The 25,850-nt window shown below is 39.6% G+C and overlaps 3 protein-coding genes across 4 annotated transcripts in view; 2 read left to right on the top strand and 1 right to left on the bottom strand.

Moving 5' to 3' along the window:
* The window catches only part of LOC149316419 (serine/threonine-protein kinase TNNI3K), a 255,250-nt gene that overhangs the window by 23,687 nt on the left and 205,713 nt on the right, over nt 1-25,850 (bottom strand). For both annotated transcript variants that reach the window (XM_089515448.1, XM_089515449.1), the window contains one exon: nt 316-375. In XM_089515448.1, the coding sequence (XP_089371574.1) occupies nt 316-375 (60 nt within the window). The remainder of the gene's footprint in view (nt 1-315; nt 376-25,850) is intronic.
* Nucleotides 4,301-21,754, top strand: LOC149316421 (leucine-rich repeat-containing protein 53-like). The gene is made up of 4 exons (XM_089513285.1): nt 4,301-4,388; nt 11,797-12,603; nt 19,642-20,178; nt 21,618-21,754. The coding sequence occupies exons 1-4, from the start codon at nt 4,301-4,303 to the stop codon at nt 21,752-21,754; spliced, it is 1,569 nt and encodes a 522-aa protein (XP_089369411.1).
* LOC149316420 (uncharacterized) lies at nt 23,130-25,265 on the top strand. The gene has a single exon (XM_089515442.1). It carries the CDS (start codon nt 23,130-23,132, stop codon nt 25,263-25,265), a length of 2,136 nt encoding a protein of 711 aa, XP_089371568.1.

The raw sequence follows: 25,850 nt of genomic DNA, 5'->3' as shown, positions 1-25,850 counted from the left end.
GCGGGGTAAAAATAAAAACTATTATTATTATTATTATTATTATTATTATTATGAAGCTGCCTAATACTGGGACTGAATTAGTGAAATTAATGAATTATGCATTCACAGTTCATGCATCTATTGTTCTGTGGGACTTTGGGTGGCCAGTGATTATATCTGGACCTGGAACAGTCTATTTATTTTATTTATTATATTTATATCTAATAAGTTAGTCAGTGACAACTAACTAAATCCATGTGAAAAAACTGAATAGTAAGTAACTAGCCAGTCATACTTGCATTCATACTTCTCAACTGTAGCAGATTAAATGTTTACCTCAATATTGCATAGACATTCTTCTAATTTGGAGACCACTTCAGAAAATTCAGGCCTTCCCTGCCAATACAAAAATAAAAGAACAATATGACTGCAGTGAAAATTAAGTGCGTTTTGGCTGAAAGCAGATTTTTTTTGGGGGGGTGGGTGGGTTATACAGTCTTTACATTTCTAATCATAGAGTTACAGCTTCTAAAAGACATTGGCTTGTTTTGTAAGATAATAAATGAAGGCAGCATGGTTCCGGGAAGGAAACTCTGTATCATCGCCTCCTTTATTCTGCTGCCTGCAGCTCCAAAAGGAGCTTCTCTGGAGAGTTGAAGGACTTTCCTGAGTAATGCGAATGTAGGCACAGGGAAATGCTAAGGAAAGGAGGTGAGAGAATTTTTTCCATTTTTGAACTTTTAAAGTAGATGCTATACCCTATCTCTAAAGTAGGTCCAGCACCCTGGATAGTTCCCTTAAAGTGACTGGCTGGCACTGCCCATAATCTACTAGAGAAAGTTGCTTTCAGGGAAAACAGGTAGTTTGTAGAGCGGTAAAAGGAAACTGGATACTTTCCTGCAATGAACTTCTTTAAAGTTGGCCTATTTTAGAACCCAAGCCATGGAAAATTAAACTTTGCATACAGCATTATGATGGATGAACTGTCTTCTATACTTTCTTACTTTTCTTTGTTGTCTTTATCCTTTTCTCATCTCCTGTCATTTTTGAAAAGTCTCACAAGAATCTTTTAAGGTGGATAAAATTATAATTTCAAAGCTGAAGGAATTAACATTTCAAAGATCCCTAAAATGCAGCTATCAACTTGTAAAATTTTAAGATGCACATGCCATGCCTATAGAAGAGTTCCAAAGATGGAATACTTTTCTAGAGCCATCATTTAGGTAAGGCATCCCTTAAACTCATGGTTCAAATTTCATGAGAGTAGTTTTCAAGAGCTTACTGGTGCTACAGAATGGCTATTATTATAAATAAAGGTTGGTATTCTAGATGTGCTACTTAGTTTCATAGCCAAGTAGCACCTCCCTTTCCACCCTCCACAATCCTGACTTACTAGGCAGGAGCTGCTTTGAGTGATGGAGGGATGTTCCCCTGTCACCTAGGACACAGTAGTCTGATCTTTCTAAACCCTTCCTTCCAGCACTTTCTGGTGTGTAACATTCAGAAGTAGAATCCAGTTGCAATTCCACCTCACACTAGAAATCACTGGAGGGAGGGGTGGAAATGTCATGTCTGCTGCATCCATATTGAGAGGAGAACAGATTTCTGCCACTCACAGAGGCTGCTGCCCAATAAGTCAGGACAAAAGATCATGAAAATGTATTAGTTATGAATGTGTAAGTTTAGGTTAAGCATTTGTAATTGCAATCATGAATTGCAGCCAAAATTATGTATAATGTATATAAATGCAATTTCTCAAAAATGTCACATGGTATGTGTTGACAGCACTGCTTTGTTTTGAGTAAGAAATAATTTCAGTGGTGCACTAAACATCCTCGTGAGGCATTGCACTTGGAGGTGAATAGTTACTTAGGGGCTGAGCATACAGGCCAGGATAGCATGGGCTCAGCCCATGCTATCATGGCCCTGGTGCTCACTCAGGTCTGTTCATTGGTCAATATAGGGATGGGCAGGTGTTTACACATCTGTCCCTGCACTGACCTGGGACCTGCTATTGGCATGTGCTCCTTACCTTGAAAGTCAGAAGCCCCCCCCCCCCCCCAAATCACCATGTCTGATGTGAAAACAGGAATTCCTGGCTGCACCCATGTGGCCAAGCACCCCATTTCAGTGTTAGATGCAGTGACAGGGGGCTTCTGAGTACCAGCAATGGCACAGAAAGGAAGGAGCATGGGGGCCCACATGAATTGCAGAGGTTTGCAGCAAACCAGGGGACAAATTACTCTGTGGTAAAAGCTGTTTACCCTAGGATTGTGCTGGATTCGCTGGATCCAGGTCCAGTTTACTAACATTAGGCCTGGTAGAACTCAATGATGTGAGGCTGGGGTGGAAATGGGCTTTTAGCTAGGTTTTCATATGATAACAAGATAATTCAAGATGGTGAAAACTCAAATAGACTCTGAAGTGCCCAAAAGGAGCTCTCCCAATTCAGCAGATGATACACAAAACTGCCAAAGGATGTTCATTGTGAATGTAAAGTAATATTTTGAGCCAAAGATGTGAAAGCAATGCTATTTCACATATGAGGATGCATCTTCACTGCAGAAATAATGCAGTTTGTCACAGTTTTAACTGCCATGGCTCCATGCTATGGAATCCCGGGATCTGTGGTTTGTTGTGGCACCAGAGCTCTTTGACAGGGGATATTATCTCCAAAACGTATTAAATAATAAAAATAAAAATATAAAAAAAATCTCCCAAAGTACAAATCCCAGAATTCTATAGCACTGAGCCATGGCAGTAAAAGCAGTGTCAAATTGCATTATTTCTGCAGTGCAGATGCAGCCTTGGTGGATCAGAACCAAACTGGCCACAGCTTTTTAGAGGATTTCCGGGACAGTTCTGTGAGAACAATTGCTCTGTGTGCACAGCTGGTAAACATGTGAAGTTCTGTGGATTTCAGTCTACAGGGCCGAGTAAGAGGAAAGGTTTCTATAAAATTATGAACCAGTGTGGAGCAAATAGAAACTTTTCTTCTACACTCATAATACTAGAACTTGAGGTGATTCAGTGAAATTGATTGGTGACATATCCAAGAGAGGCGCACAGAAATCTTTCTACAAAGGTTAATATATGGAAGTCGTGTGATGACATCTATTGGTTTAGAAAAGATTCAAAAGGTTTGTCAAATTCATAGCAATAGGTATATCCCATTATCTTGGTATATGATCTAAATGGAAGAAACCTCCAGGTTTAGAGACAGTATATTTATACAGTGGTCCCTTCCCTTTTGCGGGGGATCCATTCCGGACACCCTCACATAAGGGAAATTTCGTGTATGCTTGAGCCTAATTTAAAGTAAGGGGGCTTGTGCCTGCAGTGGTGCGTGCCATGGGCGCGTGCACCATTACGCTTTCCGGAGCAATACGCTGCTCCTTCCGGTGCAGCTTTCAGCATATGACCCAGGCACACTGTGCATGATTGTTTGGTGTGTGTGTGTGTCAAACAACAGGGAATTCATCCTGCTTTCATGCCACGTTTCTCCATTTTCGGGAAGCATATGCCTGACTGCTACTGGAAAAGGAAACTGGACTATAGTACAAACTGGATTATTGGTAAAATCCAGCAGGACCAATTCTTACGTTCCTACTATGTGTGTCCATCTTGCATTATGCTGTGAATTTGTGTGTAATGTTCCTTCTACTTAAATAAATATGAATTATCCCATCATCAAGATTATTGTTCTATCAAGTTTCCAAGCAGAGGAAAATTGATCTTGATCGAGCTGCATCTATTGATCCTTTATCTACAGACGTTCTGGCATATGTTCAAGTGTATTTCAACCAGATACTGGCTCTCTAGCTGCTGAAACTGGGAACACAATAAAATTTGTCTGATTTGCAAGTATAGCTGGCCTACATTCTTTGAATTACATCTCCAAAAATGTTCTCAGTCAGCATAGACATTGCCCATGTTGGCTGTGGATTCTGGGAGGTATAGTCAAAAGAGTAACTTCCAAACCCTGCTAACTGCCAACATGTGGTTAAAGGTAAATAGTAAGCACCTATTAATATATCTCAAATTCATTGTTAATTAAAACCTCCCAGAACTGAAAAACCATTTAGCTAAATAGTTTTTCCAATCTTAAGAACTGGATTGTATGGTTCTTTTTGATTGTATGGTTCTTTTATTCTCTGACAAAGTATGAGTCTTATAAAAGCAATGAAGCTAGTCCTTAATTTATTTCACTGCTGAACTGTGGTTAATTAATTAATTCATTTATTTTTTAATATAAGTGCCAACATATATATGCCCTTTATTTCCCCCCCTTTTAGGTGCATTGCTCATTCTGCTTGCTATGATGATTCAGGTAATAGCATCATGTCCCACTTCCTGCCTGGTATGCTCTGAAGATATTACTCTGTGCCAAGGATTAACATATATACTAGGTAACTAAGTAAGATGCTCTAAGAATGAAGTGCTATTTATTCTGTGCTATAAACTCATGCTGTATAGCTGTAATTGTATTGACTGTTTCCCAGTGCCTGCTGCTGAGAGGTAAACTTTTAGAGAGCTAGCCTTTCACATTTTGACTGGAGAGTGATAACATTGTTTCATTTCTCTTTGCCTAGAGGCCTTATCCAAACTATGCTGAGCCCTTCAGAGGTAATTGAAAACCTTTGTTACTCGAGAACAGAGTCATTTCACTCAGCTGAGCGCTTTACGGAAAAACAAAATAGATCATTTTAATAAGTTTTGTCCACATTTTGTGCAAAGTTCAAGCTGTCCGCTAGCCGAATGAGCTATCAATTGCCTTATAACCCTGCCAAGGAATACTTCAGCATTAGCAAGATTAAGTGATGTACCAATGATACAGATTAGCATCATAAAGTGCATTATGATTCTGAAAGAATGTGTCCACCCCCACCTTGGTGCTAAATGAGCTGTGGAAATGCTAACAAGATACAGTGGCTGTGTTCATTACATATTGTATGCTTAAGTCAACAATTTAATAAGACACCTGATTAACAAATTTAAAGCAGAGTATGGCTTACTTGCAGATTCTTAGGAAACGGTAATTTGCTTACTACAGTCAACCGAAAAATCCAGTTCTAATAGTTGTTAAAATAATAGACAATGATAGACAGAACTAATAATGCTTTTTGCTGGGTACTTTTGACATGCAGTTCTTATTTTGCATACAATGAAATGAGAGAAAATGAAAAGGTTCAAATCTGATAGAGAATGTAAACTTGGTAACTTCCAGATGTTAATGATAATCAAATTATGAATGACAGTATCAGAAACGTTCTGAAGCATACTAAATATCTGCCTAACTGAAAGCTATTGATTCAAGTCAAAGTATATATGTTATGTAGGCCATGTTTTTTCTTGGGAAACCAAAATATGAAGTAGTCAAAGTGATACTTTTCACAGGCTCAATCAGCTCTTCAGAACTGTCTTTCCTCTGCTAACAAAAGGACACATTTGTGCCTAGTTTCTAAATTAATCACCTGATTATATTTTTCCCTGAAAGTATTTATTGTTATAGTCTTGTTGCTGTTATCTGCCTTCAAGACAACTCCAACTAATGAGGATCCTATCATAGTTTTTTAAGGCAAAATTTATTCAGAGGAGTTTTGCCACTGCCTTCCTTTTAGGCTGAAAAGAGTATGATTTGCCCAAGGGCACCCAGTGAGTTTCCATGACTGAGCAGGAATTCGAACCCTGGTCTCCTGAAGTCTTAGTCCAGTGCTCAAACCATTACACCATGCCATCTATCATACCCAATCTTAACCTAGTTAAACAAGACAGAGAAGTGCATGGGTTAATTTTGTTTCATCTGTCTTTGCATAATCATTAGCTGAATAGCTTTGGGACACTTTGTAGAATTCATTTATTTGATTTATATCCTGCCTTTCTCCCAGAACATGGACCCAAGTTGGCTCACAGCATAATTAAAAAAAGGTAGATATAAAAACACAATAAATTGCAATCTGAAGACATAGCTAAATCCACTGCAGTATGTAACCCGTGAGGCAACTTATTTTTCCATAGCGTTACAGTGGCAGCAATGGATAGGCTGGATGAGTGTAAACACAACCAAAGTGTTAAATATTTCTATACATTATTACCTCTCACACAACTCTTATGTACAGAATGCTTTACCTATGGCCACTATTGTGGTTGATTTGGCTTTTAATGTGAGGCTAATTTGGCTGTGAGGATAGAAGGGCCCAATGATTTTAAACTCTAATCAAAATCAATACAAATTAAGCTTCCACTTTGTAAGATGAATTCCCTGACTTTGAAACTGTTCTGTGTGGAAGAATTGATGCCAATTTAATTAAACCACATTGTAATTGAAAGCAGTGTGAAAGCCAGTGGTTTCCAGGGAATAATGTAAATGTTTCTTTGCTTGCTGTTCAGCGTCCATGAGTTCTCATTCAAGGTTGTGCTTTGAAGACACTCCAAAACAATGTTGAAAGTATTCCATGATCATGTTTATTGGTCATTCTAAGAAATATGTAAAATGTCATGCTCTTCTGTTATTTCAATCACTGTATCTATTTATTTTGGAGATAAATATGACATTACAGTATTGTGATGACTTTCAAAGACTTAGCATGTTCAGTCTTTGCAGGATCACACTTAAAGAGAAACTTGTAGGAATGAAGGTGAAGAAAAAGTTAGATCCAGAGTTATGAAATTTGCCCATAATAACTATGAATTCAAGACCAAAACTCCAGATGGGAGTTCAAACTATGGAACAGAGAAAAGACAGAGAAGGTCAGCAATGTGATTCAAGAAACAGCATAAGTGAAATAAAACTAAGGAGGAGAAACATCCAACTTAAACTAAGATCATGTTATATAGACTGGGACAGGAACTGATATAATGAGATAAGCTTTGTGTGAGGGGAACAGGACCAAAGAACTGAAGAAACCAACCTAGCCATTTATAATCCAAGAAAAGATTCTGCTGCAAAAAGCTAAATAAACCATGGGGCACTACTTCCTGTTAATGTCTTATAGGGCATCTGCAAGCCTTAAAAGAGAAACAGAGTTGTTTTATCACTGGGAAATGCTGGTGTATTTGTGAATTTTGCTATATTGCTCATAACCAATAATTGACAATCTACTTCATTAAAGTTGAGATGCACAAAATAATTATTATGAGTTCTTTGGCCAACTATTTAAAAATCTCCTCTTAAACATTTGTCCTGACTTTGTTTTAATATCTGATGAGACCCTTTTCATCTTAATGCAATCTCATAGGTGTATCTAGTAGGGGCACAATGGAGGGCTTCTTGATAGTTGCTTCTAGGCTCTGGAAGAGCTTTATCAGAGAAGCTAATTGGTGTACATCTGCCAAAAGGGGAATATATTGTGTCAAGAGGTCTTTGGGAGCTGACTGTTTATGGAGAAAAGGCTTTTCATATTACAAAACATTGTCCATATTTCTTGCTTTTTAATGGATATGTTTTTAATTATATTTGAGATTTTAATGATTTTTCTTTAACCTCTATACCTTTTTACTGATGTGAGCTTTTACCTGTATATGTTCCATTTTTGTTGTTTGTTTTGTTGTTGTAAACTGCCTTGAATCCCATGGCTGCAAAAACTGTGGAAAGTAAATAAATGAATAAATGTATTTGTTCATGCCAACATTTACTGTAAAATGTGGTGGAAGCACCACATTTTCAGCATGTACATATGGCCATTGCAAGATCTAAGACCAGGTGTCAATGTATCTTAATCTGCATGTATTAGCCTAGTACAGTGTGTAACTAGCCTTTGGTTTTATGTGATGAAGAATTATATGTTTATTTAAACACAGAGAACAAACAGGCACTTGTTTAAGCACAGAGTACAAGCAGATATTATTTGGGTTGGTGAAAAAAGTATCAATCTTGTTTCAAGAAAGAATAGGTAGATGCAGCTGAAGCTTGCTTTGGCAACCACTCTGCCTCATTCTAATTTAGATTTAAGAGTTCACCTATGCTAATGTGTGAAATAGGTGCTACAATAATGGTATTGTCATGTTAAGCCATAATAACACCAGCTGTAATGTTAACAGAAATTTCTAGTCAGTTAATGCTAACACCTTAACTGTCCACCAGTCATTTCTACAAGTGTATAATATGCAGCCTATGACTAGGCTAATCTTTATTGTATAGAGAACTTGATTAAAAGCAATACATATCACAGCAGGGGACTGTACTCAAATGCATTAATGAGAGACCCATGGGAAATCTTCCAGGGCATCAATAAGAGAACAGGCCCCCTGTCAAGTTTATTGTATTTGCTGGAGGCAAATAAAATCTATATCGTGAAGGGAAAACAACACATGACCTCCTGGAAAAGAGAAACATTCACATTAGTAAATTGGTGAGGTAGCTCAAATGGCAGCCACTATTCAGGGGAGGCTCTTTCTGAGAATAGCAGGGGTGCATCAGGTCACGATTAAGACTGGGTGGCTCAGCCGCATGCAAGAAACTCACATAGTGCTGGCCTGCCTCAGTGAAAGTATATGTTTTTTCATAGAATTAGAAAGAGGGGAAATGGTCTGAAATATTACAGCCCAAACATGATTGTAAAGCAATGCATTAACAATGACATCTTCTAGAACAGATGGTTCCTGGTTCTATAACTAATATGTCATTTTGGAACACTCTGGAAAAAGTGTCCATTTATGCCAGTACTGAATGAATATCGTATTAAATGAATTTAAGCCAATGGCTGCATGACTATGGCATGGGGGAGAGGGCAACCTGGTGGAGATTTAATTCATATTAGAAAGAGAGATTGACTGTTATATTTGGTAGGCAGAGGCCACAGTGATGCCACACAGGTACAGATAATGTACCTACTGTTTTAATTATATTTGTTTATCCTGTGTGGATGGATAGATGATTATGATTAGATATTTGCTGTTCTCAGTTCTCTACTGCTTGTGGCAACTATCTCATTCTGCTTCAAGGCCAGCCCAGATTATTGTTAGATTCTGGGAGGTGTCACTATATGTTTTGCAAATAGTATGCTCCAATCATGTCCTGTTTACTGTAGTGGGCAGCAAGAAGGGAGCAGAAGGTCAAAGCAAGAATGCCAGCAGGGAGTAAAATTTACAGGCTCTGAAGACTAGTCTGATAGTATTGTGCCAGAGGGGAGAAGCAAAGCAGTAGTCCAAAATTCCTTTCCAGGGTCTAGTATCCTGAGTCTAATCTGAGTTATCAGCAACAGCAGCATGACTATCCAGTATGCTGACTATACTGAAGTGAAGCAGCTGGCTCCTTTTAAGGACTATCGGCATGCCTCAGCTGTTGTCGATTAGCCATCGTCTTTGCCTCCAACTGAGACGAGCGTCTCAGGAATTCCTTGGCGTGTCATCTCTCAGCAGGCCCCAGGACTGGCATGGTAAGCTCAGTGTCTTCCTCCTCCAAGTCCTGCTTGCCCTCTGAGGCTGCAGGGGAATCCCCCAGCCCAGGGTACTCCCCTGAACCTCCTGGCACACCCGAATATGTCTCTGCATCAGACTCAGAGTCCCTCTCCTCATCAGCCCAAAAGCAGGCAATGATACAACCCACCCTAAAAGCCAAGCACTGTAGGATGTTGTTACCAGTTCCCACCTGCCAGTGAGTGACAGTAGGCCAAACAGCTATGTCCTTGCTTCTGTTCCTTGCACCATTCTTGCTGGCAGGAAGGATCAGGTTATATTAACCTGCAGCACTCTGCTTGCCAGTGCCACAGGACATACTTTCAAGGTGGATTTCAGGGACATTTATGGAACATCTGTGGTAGCACTGCTACAATCATAAATGTAAATAGAGAACAGTGTATCATTGTAAATCAAATTCACAACACTGTATCTGACTAACAGGATGCCAGTCAACTTCTGTACAGCAATACACTTCTGTGGACATGAAGGCTGAAAGTTTTCATTGGTGCAGAATTGCGTGGTCAGTTTATGAAGCAAGTGAAGCCCTAAACACTACAGCAGGAGTGAAGGATCATAGGAAATGCCATACACATGTACATAGCACATGCTACTGCATTTTCTTGCTAACATAAGCCACGGAGAGTCCAAAATATTAGAATAGAAAGGGCCTGGGACCCTTTCTTTTTGCTGGATTAATATGAAATGTGGTCAGCTTACACTTAGGTTCATAGCTGAAGCCAAATGTAGGACTTCTAATGGACTCAGAATCTGTTAATGTTAAGTGGCAATGCCCCCAATGCATTTTTGTAAATATAAAATCAAACACAATCAACAAAAAATTATACAATATATTCAAGTGTACCAGCCAAAGCAGTGTCAAAATATTAGACTATTAAAATGTTAGGCATTCAGGAATAAGACATAACAATAGAAACAAACATATAAACACACATCCAGGACTCAATATCTGACAGAAGAAAAAGTGTAGAATCAAAACGCTATTAAAGAGAATGCCAGTTGGACGTTTCTTGGTAGGGCATTGCACAGAAGAGGAAGGGCACTGAAACAGAAGTTTCTTTCTCTAGGAACTGCCCATCACACCTCTGTGTAATAATGTCCTATGAGGTGTGCAGTGAAACTATCTGTGCATATCTCAATTCATGCTTCTGCTCAAGTAACCAAATATTGAAGGGGAAAACATACTTGTGGCAACACTCTGCTATATAAACATTTTAGGATAATACAGTACTGCATTTCAGAAAGATGCCTTGTAGGTCACATCACTGTTGGTGTAAAGATATAATGCTGTCATGCTGGGGTGATTCTCCACTTGAACCCTGCATGGTAGATGAGATATCATTTTAATTCCTTTAACTAGAAAAGGAATTCAAGCTGTGGTTCTACACAGTGCTTGATATGTTCTCAATCAATACACTTCCTTCTGGCCAAGATCCTTTCATTATGGGCAATCACAAGTACATTTGATTTAGCAAGGGCCTTTCCAGACACAAGTTGCAAAGTTCCCCATTTACAGATTCAGGGCATGGGATTTAGTGAGAGTCACCTTTTGACTAGCCTTCCAGAATTGTTCCTATATCAGATTTATTTACAGGTTGTGTGTGTGTGTGTGTGTGTGTGTGTGTGTGTGTGTGAAATTCCTGATTCACTCCTCGCTTTAATTTTTTAAATAATTAATTATGCTCTTTGTGTTTATGATGAGACCTATCAACTGACCTATTGTTTTGCTGACCTCCACATCCAGTTCAGACAATACAGCAAACCCATAGTTTTCAGTTTGCAACTGAATCCATGATGGCTAATTTGCAAGTCAAGGTTCATACTAATGTAATGAGTTTAATCTTTACATTAGCCATTATCTTCCTTTTGAAAATGTTATACTTAAATATAAATGCTCTTTAAAAATATTGATTATCTATTATGAGATGCCAAGAACTAATGGTTGTAAATTTGTTTTTATTTGCTTTCTTGCTTATTATCCTTCTTTTGGGCATGGTATTTTCAGTCTTGTATCTGGATCCATGAGTATTAGAGACAGACAGAAAGATATTTTCAAGAATTTGATGCCAAAAAAGTGCATCATACTGACCATGGGACTTATCTTGCCCTTCTAGTCCCATATGAGTAAGATAAATTTCTACTGTAGTGCTACATGTCTGCTCAGAAGTAAGTCCCACTGACTTATTCGCAGGTGATGGCATAAGGTCACAACTTCAGTTATTCATCAAAATAATGTGTTATCTCAAGAATAGCTATAGGTAATTTTACAGACCAGAATGCCACTTTAACAAATCAAAAAGAACATTCCTTTTATAACCGCATTAGGTATGAGCTAACCGGCATCAATGTATCTGCACTCGTATCTATGCTGATACCTATTTTTCTATTCCTTTCATACAGCTGTTCCTGCATCTACCAAAGCTTTGATTATAACTGATGGAAGTATCACTTCAGTAGAAGGTTTTAATTTGTCCTTCCTGCTCAATGCAGCTTTACTAAGACTCAGCACTAATGGGATTACAACAATCAGAGATGATGCATTTCTTGGACTTAGAACTCTGAAGACTTTATTTCTGGACCACAATCAAATATCAAGCTCTTCTATTGCATACAGCACATTTCATGAACTTCAGAAGCTTCAAGTACTGGTGCTAAGCAATAACATTTTGAACAGCATTCATGGTACCTGGTTCAAGAACATGAAGGATCTTATTAGACTCAATTTAAATGGAAATCAGCTTACTAGCATCACAGGTGACAGCTTTGAGATGGCAAACCTTGGCAAGCTCAAGATCCTGGATTTATCAAACAATTTCATTAGTTCCATTGAGAAGGGAGCCTTCCATGGCCTCACCCAACTGATGGAAATCGACCTTTCTAGAAACAGACTAGCTATTATTCCTGACACATTCTCCCCACTTGCTCAATTAAGCCTTTTAAACTTAGACCAAAATTGGTGGAATTGCACATGCAAACTTTATGATCTAGCATCCTTTCTGAGAAAATACACAAATTCTTCATCAAGGACACTCAGGAGTGCTGACAACATGAGCTGCAGAGCCTCTGAAAATCCATCAGTGATCAATCTGCTTGAGCTCACAGAGGTCAACTGTAAGTCTGCACTTAAAAACCCTCCTGGTGTCATTAAAAACAAGAGAAGGAACTATGAGCAAGAAACTGCACTGGTAGCTATATTTTCCTTTCTAGGTAATCACTCTCTTAATATATTGGTCACCTGCTCCCTTCAGATCTGATTTTTTTTTTAAAATCATTTTTACATTTTTGGAAACATGAACCAAAAGTATCTTATGATTCATAGGGGCCAAAAAGGGATATAAGAACCAGCAAGTGCAAGCTTACTAAAGTAGGATACCCTATATATTTATGAATCATAATTTGAAAAAAAATATGTTAGTGGCAAAACATAAGACTATTCCCTTTGCTGTTAACAAAATCTAGCAAATCAATCATCTCCTCAACAGAATAACATTGCTATTTCTTTGTAAACTGTTTCAGCAACTATTTTAGCCAATGTTTCTAACATGGGTGACACAGGGATTTTCTCAGGATTGGTACGGCCACTTGAATATCCAGTTACTTTAGAATACACAACATCTTTGCCAGTCTTTGCACTGTTTCCTATTATTCCACATGGTGGCTAGTACTGTTTATGGCTTAAATCCTGTTTCAGCCATGACTGGAATAGACCCATAGCTTTGTGAAGAAGCCACAGTCCTGAATTTTAAGAACTGAGCAGGGCTGTTGAAAACAGGATGACTCATTCATAGGCTAGTCATAAGTCTCATTTCTCATTCATTGGTTAGCGGCATATGTCAAAGTTTACTTGATGGAGGAGACCCATTGAATCAATTGGCTTTATCTATGCATTGACTCACCATTCAACAATTGACTGAATGGGTTCACTCTAGCTGGGATTAACCAAGAGGATGCAAGTCTATGTTGTAAAATTCCTGCCCACTTAGGCGTGGCCCAAGACATTACAGGCCTTATAGAGCAATTGTTTTTGTTGCCATCAAGTCAGCTTTGACCTGCAGTGACCCTATAAATGAAATCTCTCCAAGACACCATGTCATCAACAGTCCTGTCCAGGTCTGGCAAATTCAGGGTTGTGGGTTGATTGAGTTTATCCACCTGTAATGCAGTCTCCCTCTTTTCCTACTACTTCCCACATTACCAAGCATCATTGTCTTTTCTGAAGAGTCATGTTGTCTCATAATATGTCCAAAACACAATAGCCCCAGTTTAGTCAGTTTGACTTATTGGGAAAATTGATTTCTTCTAGGATGCATTTATTGGTCATTTTGGCAATCCATAGTATTTATAGAACTCTCCTCCAACAGCACAAAGTACATGGACACAAAATGCTTAGCATACAAAGAAAGTCAAGATTTTTTGAAACCTGACGCAGAAAATCCCACTGATACCTTTTCCCTCACCTGGCAGTAAAAAATACAGTAACACAAATGGAAGAACAAACAAAGCACAGCCCTTTAATCATACCTACATCTGCTGCATGAGAGGGTTGCCTCATTCTGCCTGATTGTAGGACCATCCTTGTTAGTCCTCCTTTTTATTTTTTAGTGGTCTGTTTCCTTGTGTCCTTGGTAATTTTGGGGTTAAAGACAGCTAAATAACAACAGAAAAAGCTCTCGTGCAAATAAGCCACACAGTAAAATCTAAGGGCCATCTGAGGCTTTTACAATACCATTGCTTTGCTAGGTAGGCTTCTTTCCCTCATGTAGCCATCACAAGATATGTTCAGCTCATTTGTAGACTGCAACTAATTTTGTTTTGTCACATAGCTTCCTTTAACAAGAAGATGCTGGTATTCTCCACCCAAATGGCTACATCTCTTTGCAACAGAAAATAACAGAATGCACAACAACACAGCACAAATGTGTAGAAGGTCCATTACAACTCCAATAGCAGCTTATATTGGAAAAGTAATGATTTGATAGTGCTAGAAGCCATTTACATGAAAATGTTCCATGGCAAAAAATTGTCAGAAGATATTTCCAGGAAGATACTGTAACAGACACCCTAGTATAGAAATGTAAAACTCTCTTTGTCTCAAACGTATTGTGTTTCTCTGAATCCCACTTGCATTCTCCTCCCATCCTTGTTTCTATTGGGTTGCAACACCTTTTTGCTTCCCACATTAAAATATGTATCCATTTTAATGCATTTTCCTGATTTTCAGTGGTACATCTTTTTAGCTCTTCACATTTTAAAACATATGCATCTCTTTATGCTCTCATTGCTGCTATTTTTATGTGCCTTAAAGTCGACATCATCTTATGGTGACCATATACTAGGGGTTTCTTGGCAAGATCCATTCAGAGGATGTTTGCTATTGACTTTCTCAAGCTGAGTGTGACCTGCCTAAAGTCACCCTGGAGTGGGAATTTAAACCTTTGTCTCCTGGAAGGCAAGGGAAGACTACAGCAGTTTGGTTCTTCTCTGAAACACCTTGTAAAACCTCATCAATGTGAAAATTCTCACAGTGAGGTGTTTTTTTTTCTTTCAATGCGTCTTGAGAGGAGTGAAAAGGCGACTTTCCTCAAGACTGTCAAACCTTGCAAAATTCTTTTCCCTCCCAGGATAGAGACCTTCTCTTATGTCACATTGTTCAATGTGCAAACTAATCAGGTAATCTTTCATGTTTCTACAAGTCACATATCCCACTGATTATTTGAGCAGTGTATAATGTATCATCTCATATATTTCTCTGGTATAGTTGCCACCTTGCTCCCAAAATAATGTTTCTTTGGAAGGGTGGATTAATTGATTCTTTGATATGACCCTGAGTTCTGTTCAGCTGACAATGAAGAACTCCTTGTCCTTGAACAGAAATGTGTAAAAATATATATCTTGGAGTCGAAAGTCTTGCCTGAAGCTATACCACTGCCTGAAGCTATACCTCTTCAGGCTGTGATCTCATTTTATATCAGAACCTAGAAAATGTTAGGCACAGGTTGTAAGTGGAAGAGAGACTGCCAAGATGAAAACAAGACTGTGAGGCTGCAGGATGAATTGATAAGTGAGATTTCTCCTCTGGAGCCAAACAGAAGCAGTTACTCTGCTAGCTTTTTATTAGGAATACCAAAACAGCTAGAGTTACAACCAGGGCAAATTTCTCCAGATGGTTAAAATGCCCCCAAGTTTTCATTCTTGCTGCTTCGATTACTTACTTGATGGTCTCCCCAGTATGCCACTGAAATACAGACATTCACTCAAAGTGAATGACATGTTTCAAAAGATTCACAAAAGCTAGACAGCAATGAAGATATTTTAGGATTTCATCATGAACAGCTAAACATATAAATATCTTATTTTCCTGTGTGGGTGTCAGTTCCTATTGTTCCAAGGAAACTGGGCCCAAGTCCCACTTAAGCTAATATTTTTTCATGTTCAGCACACCAGAGGCTCTCAAAGCATCTCAAGGTGTGTGTGTGGATCTCATCTCTCAATACAAGTCTGCAAAACCTGATGGGCATAAAGCTACTAGAGCTGTGCAAAGACCTTCTGATTTAGTTTGGAACCCAGTTACATCATTCATATTGAGCCCTGTCAGATAAAAATGTTTAATAATAATAATAATAATAATAATTTTTATTTATATCCCGCCTTTCCAATTGCATGATCAAGGCGGCTTACAAGACAAGAAACGATAAAATACAAGTAAAACATCACAATATAAAAAGTTTAAAAACATCATTACTAGGGGTAGGAATGGGAATCTATACAAATCACAATTCACTAGGGGCAAGAAAAAGACAATATATTGCACTAATCCGGGGTCGAAAAACAGAGGGCAAGGAGCAGAGAAAAAACACTATTACCTAAAGTGAAAAAGCCAACTGGAATAGATGCGTTTTTAATTGTTTCTTAAAAGAAACTAAAGATGCAGAGGAACGGAGCTCTACAGGGAGCTTATACCACAATGAGGGGGCGGCGATAGTGAAAGCCCTCTGTGAGGTCCTCACCAAATGGGATTTAGGGACCTCTAACAAATTGGTCCCAGATGTTCTGAGTGTGCGGGGCGGATTGTATGGGGAGAGGCGGTCCTCCAAGTACCCTGGGCCCAAGCCATTTAGGGCTTTATAGGTCAAAACCAACACCTTGTATTGAGCTCGGAAGCGAATGGGTAGCCAGTGGAGATCTTTTAAAATAGGTGTTATGTGGTCTGTCCTGGAACTACCAGCGACCAGTCTGGCTGCCATATTCTGCACCAATTGAAGCTTCCGGGTTTGGTACAAGGGTTGCCCTATGTAGAGCGCATTGCAGAAATCCAATCGAGAGATTACCAAAGCATGTACAACAGTTTCAAGGTCCCGACGGCCCAGGTAGGGGCGCAGCTGGCGTATCAGCCGAAGCTGATAACAAGCACTCCTGATCGTCGCGTCCACCTGAGATGTCAGATGAAGCGACGAATCAAGGAGTACTCCCAAGCTGCGCACCGAGTCCCTCAAGGGGAGCGTGACCCCATTCAGGACAGGCTGACAAATCTCACCACCCGGAACCGAGGGACCTATCACCAGTACTTCCGTTTTCCCTGGATTCACACTGAGTTTGTTCTCCCTCATCCAGCCCATTACCGACGCCAAGCAGGCATCTAGAGGAGAGATGCCATCCTTAGTTACTGCATCAGTCGGAGACACAGAGAAAATTATTTGGGTGTCATCAGCATACTGATAACACCGCGCCCCGTGTCTCCGGATGATCTCTCCCAGCGGTTTCATGTAGATGTTAAAAAGCATAGGGGATAAAATCGCTCCCTGAGGGACACCGGATGTAAGTGCCCTCTTATCGGAGCGACAATCCCCCAGCTCCACCATCTGGAATCTACCCGAGAGGTAGGACCGGAACCACTGCAAAGCAGTGCCCCCGATACCCAACTCCCCCAGGCGTTCCAGAAGGATACCATGGTCGATGGTATCGAAAGCCGCCGAGATGTCCAAGAGCACTAACAGGGACACGCTTCCCCTGTCCATGCTCAGATGGAGGTCATCAACTAAGGCGACCATGGCAGTCTCAACTCCATAGCCCGCCCGGAAGCCAGTTTGAAATGGGTCCAGAAAATCGGTGTCATCCAAGATCGATTGAAGCTGGAAGGCGACTGCTCTCTCGATCACCTTCCCCAAAAAAGGTAGCAGAGAGATGGGCCGATAGTTGTTATGAATCAGGGGGTCTAAGGAGGGTTTCTTGAGCAAGGGTTTAACCACTGCCACTTTCAATTTAGATGGAAACTGACCCTCTCTTAGAGAAGTATTAATGATGCGGTGCAACATAGTCAGCACCGCATCTCCCCCCTGAGCTGCCAACCATGAGGGACAGGGATCAAGAGAGCACGTCGTCTTCCTAACGCTTCGAAGGATCTTGTCCACTTCATCGGTACTAACAAACTCAAAGCGATCCAGTATAACTGGGGCCACGGATGCTTCGGACGCCTCTCTTACAGGACCTGCATAAATACTGGCGTCAAGATCAGCCCTGATCTGAGAGATTTTATCCGCAAAGAAGACAGAGGGCAGGGAACCGTCCAATTAAAAAGATTGTATGTACAGCGCTGTTTAGGTCTCCCACTGACATGTATTGGGAAATCAAAGTGCCTCTAACTCCCTCCTCCACCCCAAAGTTAATGAAACTGGAGAAATAGTATCCCCTTTGGAAGAAACTTCAGACCAGTTTCTCCAAGGCTTTGGGGCTAGACACTTTCAAGACCTGCTTTTGTCAAAATATGAAATAATAATGTTTTAAAAGGCAAGTCACTCTCAAGCTGCTTTTAGTTCTCTAATGTCCATAAGTCTCTCATTCCATGTGACCATAGATCCTCTCCCCTACCCCAGTACTGGAGACACTGTACTAGTGCCCCTCAAAGTGGCCTCAAGGTTCAGAGCTCAAGTACAACTGCACATAAAATAATGGACAGAGGTGATGTATTGCAATGAGAGGCAGCATGGTGGGCACTGGGGTTGGCAAATAGCAATTTGCAGAGGTGGGGAGGCATAGATGCAGAAATCTGCTGCTGCCAGCTAAATCTAGTACATGAACACAAACCTGCACAAGAGGACTGAATACATACCTTCCAGTGAGATCATACCATCCCTTCCCCAAACACTATTACAGAGCATTGCTGGGATTTTTAACCCAGATAAGAAATTGCCTCTGAGCAAAGGCTAGTTCCCTTCTTCCTGCCTTCCACCATCCCACTATGGTGTTTTCCTCCTATGGGCTGCACCTGCACTACAGAAATAGTGCAGTTTCACACTGCTTTAAAGACCATGGGTCAGTGCTATGGAATCAATGGGATTTGGGATATCTGACAGAGAAGTCTAAATATTTCACAAAATTACAAACCCCAGAATTACATAGCATGGAGCCATGGCGGGGCAAAGTGGCATCAAACTGCATTAATTCTTGGTGCAGATGCAGCCATGATGTTGCCAGAAATATTGTGGTTGACTTTACATATCTATGGATTGATCAGAATCTTTTGGCTCAGGCTGATCATCTCAGGATTTGAAATATGCTGATCTGATTTGTGTTGGACCCCAGGGAAATGAATCAGCCCCAATTGGTTTGGCATTTGGCATTTGTGAAGGGTCCACACAGTACTATCATGCTATTTTATTTTTACAAATATTACTGCTACTATATGCACATTAGTGAGGAAAGCTGATTTTCAGCTCACTGCTAATATTTGTAATTGTACTATTTTATCTCTCACAGTCTATAAGAATCCTTTGTATACCCTTAAGGACCTGAAGAATACCCCAGAATTTTAATTTTAAAAAAATCTTTTGAAAATCTAACATTCATTTGTTATTCAGAAACAGCCTTTCTTTTTGGAGAAGAGACTATGTTCTATCAAAGTTAGGATTTCTTTAGTACAGCAATGTTTCTAGTCCAAAGTTAATGATGCAGACTATCTTCTCTCTCTTTTAAAGAGATCTCAGATGTATCTCCAGTCATTACAAATTCATTTGCTTCTTAAATAATTGCTGTGGAAGACATTCTACACAGGATGATAGAATTATATAGATAAAAATGTGTAGGAATTTAATTGAATTTGGATGCGGCCCCCCTCTGCTGTATTAAATAATCTCATATAGCAGGATTTCCCCCTGAGCTATTTTGTTTTATTACACGTTGATTTGTATGTTTATGATCTCCACTTAATTTACTTGATTTTATCTTTGATAAACCTTGTATTTGTCACAGGAGGTGTTGGTCTCACATGCCTAGTTTTAGCCCTCTTTAACAGGAAGCTTCAGTACGGCAAAGCAAATGAACACTCATCAGAAAACTGCTGTTGCAGAACCCTAGATGAATCCCAGTGTGGTCATGAGCCAAGAAATTACCTCACTAAGGGATATTGTAACTGCCACTTAACTCAGGAAAACGACATAAAGGTCATGTCCATGTTGGGGTCTGGCAGGGAAATGCCACTTTTACAGGAAAATGGCCATCAAGAAACAGTAAAGGCAGTATCTAAGTGCACAGGCCTAAAAATGCCACTCAGAAGCATTGAGAAGCAGAACGAACAGATGAAAAATGACCATTTCTTGTGCCTTAACTGTAGACTGCTACAATCTTATCCTCAAGAGTCTTCTGGGAATACAGCTGAGAGTAACAAAGCAGATGTACCACACCAAAAACATGTCCAAATAAGAAATATTATAAACCTAGAAAGCATTGGGCACTGGGAAGAAGATTCACTAACAAGAAGATTGGAAGACTATCCAAAAAGTAATCCAGGTGAGTTCTCTTCCTGGGAGGGGAAGTGCAATATTGCTTGTTATTACTGATGTTTTTCCATTTGCTCTCTAAGAGTTCACAGCAGAAGAAAAGAAGGTGTGAGTCATGGATCCCAGAGGAAGGAAACTCACATAGGAAGGGACACAGATGTGATTAGGTCCCATGCTGGTTATCTCTGTGTGAAGTGAGGGATTCTTATATGAGAAATAAGCACACTGTAGGCTGAGTCTCTCTTATCCAAAATGCTTGGGACCAGAAGCAGACTTAGAAGTTTTTCAAATTTTGGAATATTTGCATAATAAGATATCTTGGAGATAGGATCCGAGTCTAAACATGAAATTCATTTGTGTTTTATACACATAGCCTGAAGGTAATTTTATACACATTATTTTAAATAATTTTGTGCATGCAACAAAGTTTGTGTACACTAAATGATCAGAAAGCAAAGGTACCACTATCTCAATTGCCCATGTGAACAATTTTGGATTTTGTAATATTTCAGATAAAGAAGACTCAACCTGCACCAGTTCATTATAGGTTGTACTGTATATATTTCTCCCTGTTCTAAAATATTCTACAATGGTGTGGAATAGATATGAGTCGTATAAGAAATGGTTGACAAGAAGTACAAAAACATTTCTTAAGGTAACTTGTGAGTTGTGCTACTATCCAAATATAAGAATAAGCTTTAAAACTAGATGGAGGAAACAAATTCTGGGGCAGAGAGCAGTGTCAGCAATGTGTATTGAAAAGACGTGGGACGCAATGAGGTCAGTTTGTCAAAAGAGAATTGTGGAAGGTTAGGGTTAGAGTGCAAGAGATCACAACAAACAAAGGGAATGCACAGGAGGAATCTTCTGTTAGTGAAGTCAAAGGTTTTCATGGTCAGCATCCATAGTTTTCTGTGGTTTTTCCAGGCTATGTGGCTGCACTCTGAAAGAATATATATATATATATATATATATATATATATACACACACACACACACACACACACACACACACACACACACACTTCCAGAATGCTGCCACATAGCTCAGAAAACCCACAGAAAACTGTCCTGTTTCTTGAAAATGTTTACAGGAAAACCATGAACAGAATTACAAAAAACCATGCAAGAGTGGACAATCTGTTATATTAGAGATGGCACAGAAGTCAAAACAGGATGGTGGCTAAACCGAGGCAAAGTCTACAGTTTGTTGAGCACATGTTTAGAAGAAGTGCTCCCTCAAGTGCAGAACATTGTCTGTCACATTGTGCTTTTTCTGAATGTTGTGTGCTGTTTTTAACATGCTTTGTTTTGTCATTGGCCATGGGAAAGTAAACCTGGCTTCATTTTGAATTTCTGATTGCTGACATGCACATTTTTGATTTAATCACACTAGGAGAGAAAGAAGCAGGTTTAACACTGGGAATCTGAAAAGCTCCTAACATTTAGTTTCACACTTTGACAGTGTGAAGCCTACCACGCAAGAAAAGGAAGTGGAAGTTCAGCCAGATAGCAGTGCCTTTCTACATGCCTTGCCTTATGATATCATAGTTCTTCAGTTCCCATCCTCCAGGGGAGCATCATGAAAGCATGTCTTTTTTTTTCCTAACTGGAAAAATCCATTTGACAAAAGACTCACTTTTATGACCATCTCCCTTGGGAAGAAAACTAAATAACTACAATATCATGCTGTAAGGCATACACAGAAAGGCACAACTATCTAGCTGAACTTCCATTTTCTTTCTTCACATGATAAGCTCAAGGTTGCCATTATATTTTAGGAGGCCAATTTATTTGGAGAGCTGAAGGGGGAAGCTCAGTTGCGCAAAGTTAAGAACAGAATTGGAGGACCAAACATGGGAGGATAATGGGAGCCTGTGCATCTTCCAGGTGTTTAGAAATAAAAGGTAAAAAAGGAAATTGGAGAATAGTTGAACTGAGAAGATGTTACCTGAATGAGTAGCAGTAGATCAGGGGATGTGATGTGATGGGGAGTACATATGGATTATCTATGGATTATTAATTTTTGTAGCATAATAATAGCAATGCTTCATAGTCAAGAGAAGACCAACCCAACTGGTATCCACCTATTATCATACTAATAGAATTACCTTGTATTACCATAAATGTATTATATGGAGTAGTTCTGAAAAAGGCCAAAGTTTTCTTATTTTTAGTTCAGCTTGAACGTGGTCACTGCAAATGAGGCTTCTTTGTAATAATACTTATGTGTTTTCCCATAAGTAGGGGAACCTCTTTTGGGGTTTATAACTACACTAAACTGACTGCACTATACTACACTATACTACATTGGTGTAAGTCTTTCAAAGATGTGTTTAGTCAGTGTAAGGTAACTTCCTTTGGCCTGTTACAAACGGGCATAAAGTACAGACTGGGTCCGTATTAGGGTTAGAAAGGGGCGTCCCTTCCGGATGTCCCTAACACTAATACGGACCCAGTCCATACAAAATGGCGGCGCCCGTTCCACACGGGGGGCGCCATCTTTACGTAGCGGACGCACTGCGTCCGCACATCACACAGCACATATGACACTGTGAGTGCGCCATTGGCGCCTTGTGGCATCATAACTGTGCCATGGCGCTTCTTCTTTGCAGCGTGGAGGACTCGTGTGGTTTGGCTGCTGCGACTCCTCCACGCTGCAACTGGCAGCGGCGCGAGACCACCCCTTTTGGGCGGTCTGTAAAGAGCCTTTGCATGCCTTAAATTTTTATCATGTTTTATTTAGCAGGAAACGGAAGTGACACATTTTGTCGAAGAAGTTCAAGGCCTCCATGTGCTTTTCTGAGACAGAGTTATGGACAGCATATAATAAATGAATCATGCCATTCTTTGCCCAAAACTGAGGACAACGACCATCTAAAGTCTTACAAGCAAAGGGGCCTTTTTGCAGCAGCATCATCATCATCAACCAATTCACCAGAAGAATCAAAGGAACACCCCATGCAAGCCAAATTAGAAGGCCATTGTTCACAACAAAATGATCAGTGTGGATCGTTAGCAAGGAACAAAAATATTTCTCTACAGCTAGACAACCTCCTTATCTGTAAATACACAGACTGTGATAAATATCAAGGCTTCCTAACAGCAAAGAAAGAAAACCATGGCAAAAATTTAAGGTTGGAGAAGTATCGGAGTGAAGTCAAGAGAAGAAGAGCAACATTCATCAAGAATGATGAAGAGGTGCCATTATCACCAGCAATCAAGAGAATGTATCAGGTCAAGAGTGTTAGCTTTTTTGTACCTGACCTGGTAACAGTAAAGAGGGAGGATGTGAAAACTAGGGGCTTAAATGAAGAGAGATCCCTTGAGGACCAGCCACAGCACAAGTGTATTCAAGGAATCCCATCCACTACATTGGCAAGGAGATTGCCAAACAATTCAGAAGCAAAAGATAAAGAAAGGCAATCATCTACCCCTGTGGTCCCTGAGGAGAAAAAGGATGATCTTACTCAGAAGCATAAAAGAAAAACTAAAGGACAGGATTCTTTAACTGTGAAGTTAAATTTACATCCTTTTAGAAAAGCAAGGGTTCATCCTGAAGAACCTCTCAAAGAAAACTCAGATAAATATGCATGCTGCCAACATTTACAATTGCCCCATGTTTCAAAGAAGGAAGAAACAAGAAAGAAAAGGAAAACAAAATCAAACCATTCTGTGGCTGCCCTAGAAATATCAGGAAACAGCAAGCAGATTATTTATTCTGCAGTAGCTGCCGGGGAAATGCTTGAAAAAAATGACAAGAATGTAGTTGCATCCATCTCTGGTCCTCCTTCAAAGAATATTTCTGCCATGGAAATTACTGAAGGCACCTCATCATCCAAGCATTCACAAACTCTAAGTTGTACCAGTAGGTCACCTCCATTGTCACCAAATGGAACTTCAGGGATGACTGTTTCCATTACTACTCTCTCATCCAACCATTCACCAAGTATTTCACAGAATGCAGCAAATAATATTCCCACTTCAGTGAATTCTAAAGAGAAGGATGCTACAGAAACTGAAGTCATGCCTTTTCATCAGAATGAAGCAAAGGAAAAAGGCGGCAGTTTTTCTCTGTCTCTCTTTAACCCAGCAGAAAATCTTGGTTTCCAGAATACCAGCACTGAAGATAATCTGCAGGCTCAACTAGTTATTGAAAATATTGTGCAAAGCATGGTTCTCGAACAATTAAATCTCAAACAATTAAAAAGACAGGATGAAAGCCTAACCAGGAAAGATGAACCGGAAGGGGACAAAAGCACTGGAGAGCCTGAACCTCCAAATGGAGATCTAGTTAACAAGGCATCTCATGGCTTTGGAGAAAAAGCACTATCAAATGGACACCAGATTCCTAGGGAAGAAGGCACAAACAGACCAAAATCTCCAGTTTGCTTAAGTAGTGCAATTTCTAATTTCCAAGTTAATGAGTTTCTAACCACCAGAGAAGAAAGTCAAATACTACATAGAGATAAAGACATTGAAGAATATGGAACGAAGCAGCTGAGGGCAGATTTCAAAACCGAAAGTGATGAGATGATTAAGATGTTTATCCCCAATACAGCAATGGACCCTCTAGGCCTGAAAAAAGAAGAATCTCTAACTGAGGATGAGTGGGAGGATAACAAATGCAAAACACTTCCTAAAAACACTGTCAAAGTGACCATTATCTCCAACACGTCAAGTGTCTCCAGTTCCCCTGAAACTAGAAACACATATATGGACAATAACACCAATCTTGAAATGAAAAATGATGTACATATGGTTAGCAACAATGATTTGCAAAAAGCTTCAAACCATCAACTTGATGAAGGTAGCAGTGAACATAAAGAAGGTAAAATGCCACCAGCAACATGTCAAGAGCATTCCTTGTTACCACAGTTTGAAGGTGTCAATTATAAGGAACAAATTGAGACATCTTTACTCCTTTGCAATACAAATAAAACTGAAATCTCTGTTCCCCAATCTACACTGTCTCCCACATATACTGATTATGATAAAGAATTACCTTTAGAGGTGGAACAAAGGAAAGCAAACATTTCACATAACACTCATCCCTCTTTAGTTCTCTTCAAAGACAAAAAACCCTTTTCAATATGAAAATCCAGACTCTCTAACTGGAACAGACAATTTAAAGAAGGAAGAGCAGTGTTCAATGGAAAATAAGGAGCTGATGAATATTATAACAGAATTCAGAATAAAGAGGGTGTGCAACCAATACTTAGTAGAACTGCAGTTATAAATTAAGAAGGCATACAAACTGTTTTCATATCACAAAATAACTGCTTATAGGCTACACATAGGGTTGATATATAGGTAATTGTTAACCATATTCCAGATAGATCATGATAATTCACAGGCAGAGTTTTGCTGCATGTAGAAATGGTAGAAATTTCAGATACCTGGTTTTCTGTGGTAAATGAAAGACTCTTTTTTTCATATTGAAACTGGAGGGAAAAATTGGATGTTCCCCTGAACACCCACATCTGAGGAAAATGTTCAAAAATGTTATTTCCTCCCTCACCACTGAATATGAATTTGCAAGAAGAAATGTGTATATCATCAGACTGAGGACATTTCTTTTTCAAAAACCATTGCCACTGGCCATTCTGGCTATGGGGTTATGGGACCTGTACGCCAAAAGACCTGCTTTTCCATGGTCTGATGCTTCCAGAGCATGAAAAA

The sequence above is a fragment of the Sceloporus occidentalis genome, unplaced genomic scaffold (genome assembly GCF_023333645.1).
Source record: "Sceloporus occidentalis isolate IW3139 unplaced genomic scaffold, rSceOcc1.0.p SCAF_3, whole genome shotgun sequence".
NCBI lineage: Eukaryota > Metazoa > Chordata > Lepidosauria > Squamata > Phrynosomatidae > Sceloporus > Sceloporus occidentalis.
Note: the sequence above shows the minus strand (reverse complement) of the source record. Positions and strands in the feature narration are given on the sequence as shown.

Bases quoted from the DNA above. Each gene is read 5' to 3' on its own strand.
- LOC149316421 (XM_089513285.1), top strand. From the start codon at position 4,301: ATGATTCAGGTAATAGCATCATGTCCCACTTCCTGCCTGGTATGCTCT. The intron at 4,389-11,796 runs GTAACTAAGTAA...CCTTTCATACAG, and splicing joins AGGATTAACATATATACTAG to CTGTTCCTGCATCTACCAAA. The intron at 20,179-21,617 runs GTGAGTTCTCTT...CCTAACATTTAG, and splicing joins CTATCCAAAAAGTAATCCAG to TTTCACACTTTGACAGTGTG.
- LOC149316420 (XM_089515442.1), top strand. From the start codon at position 23,130: ATGCAAGCCAAATTAGAAGGCCATTGTTCACAACAAAATGATCAGTGT.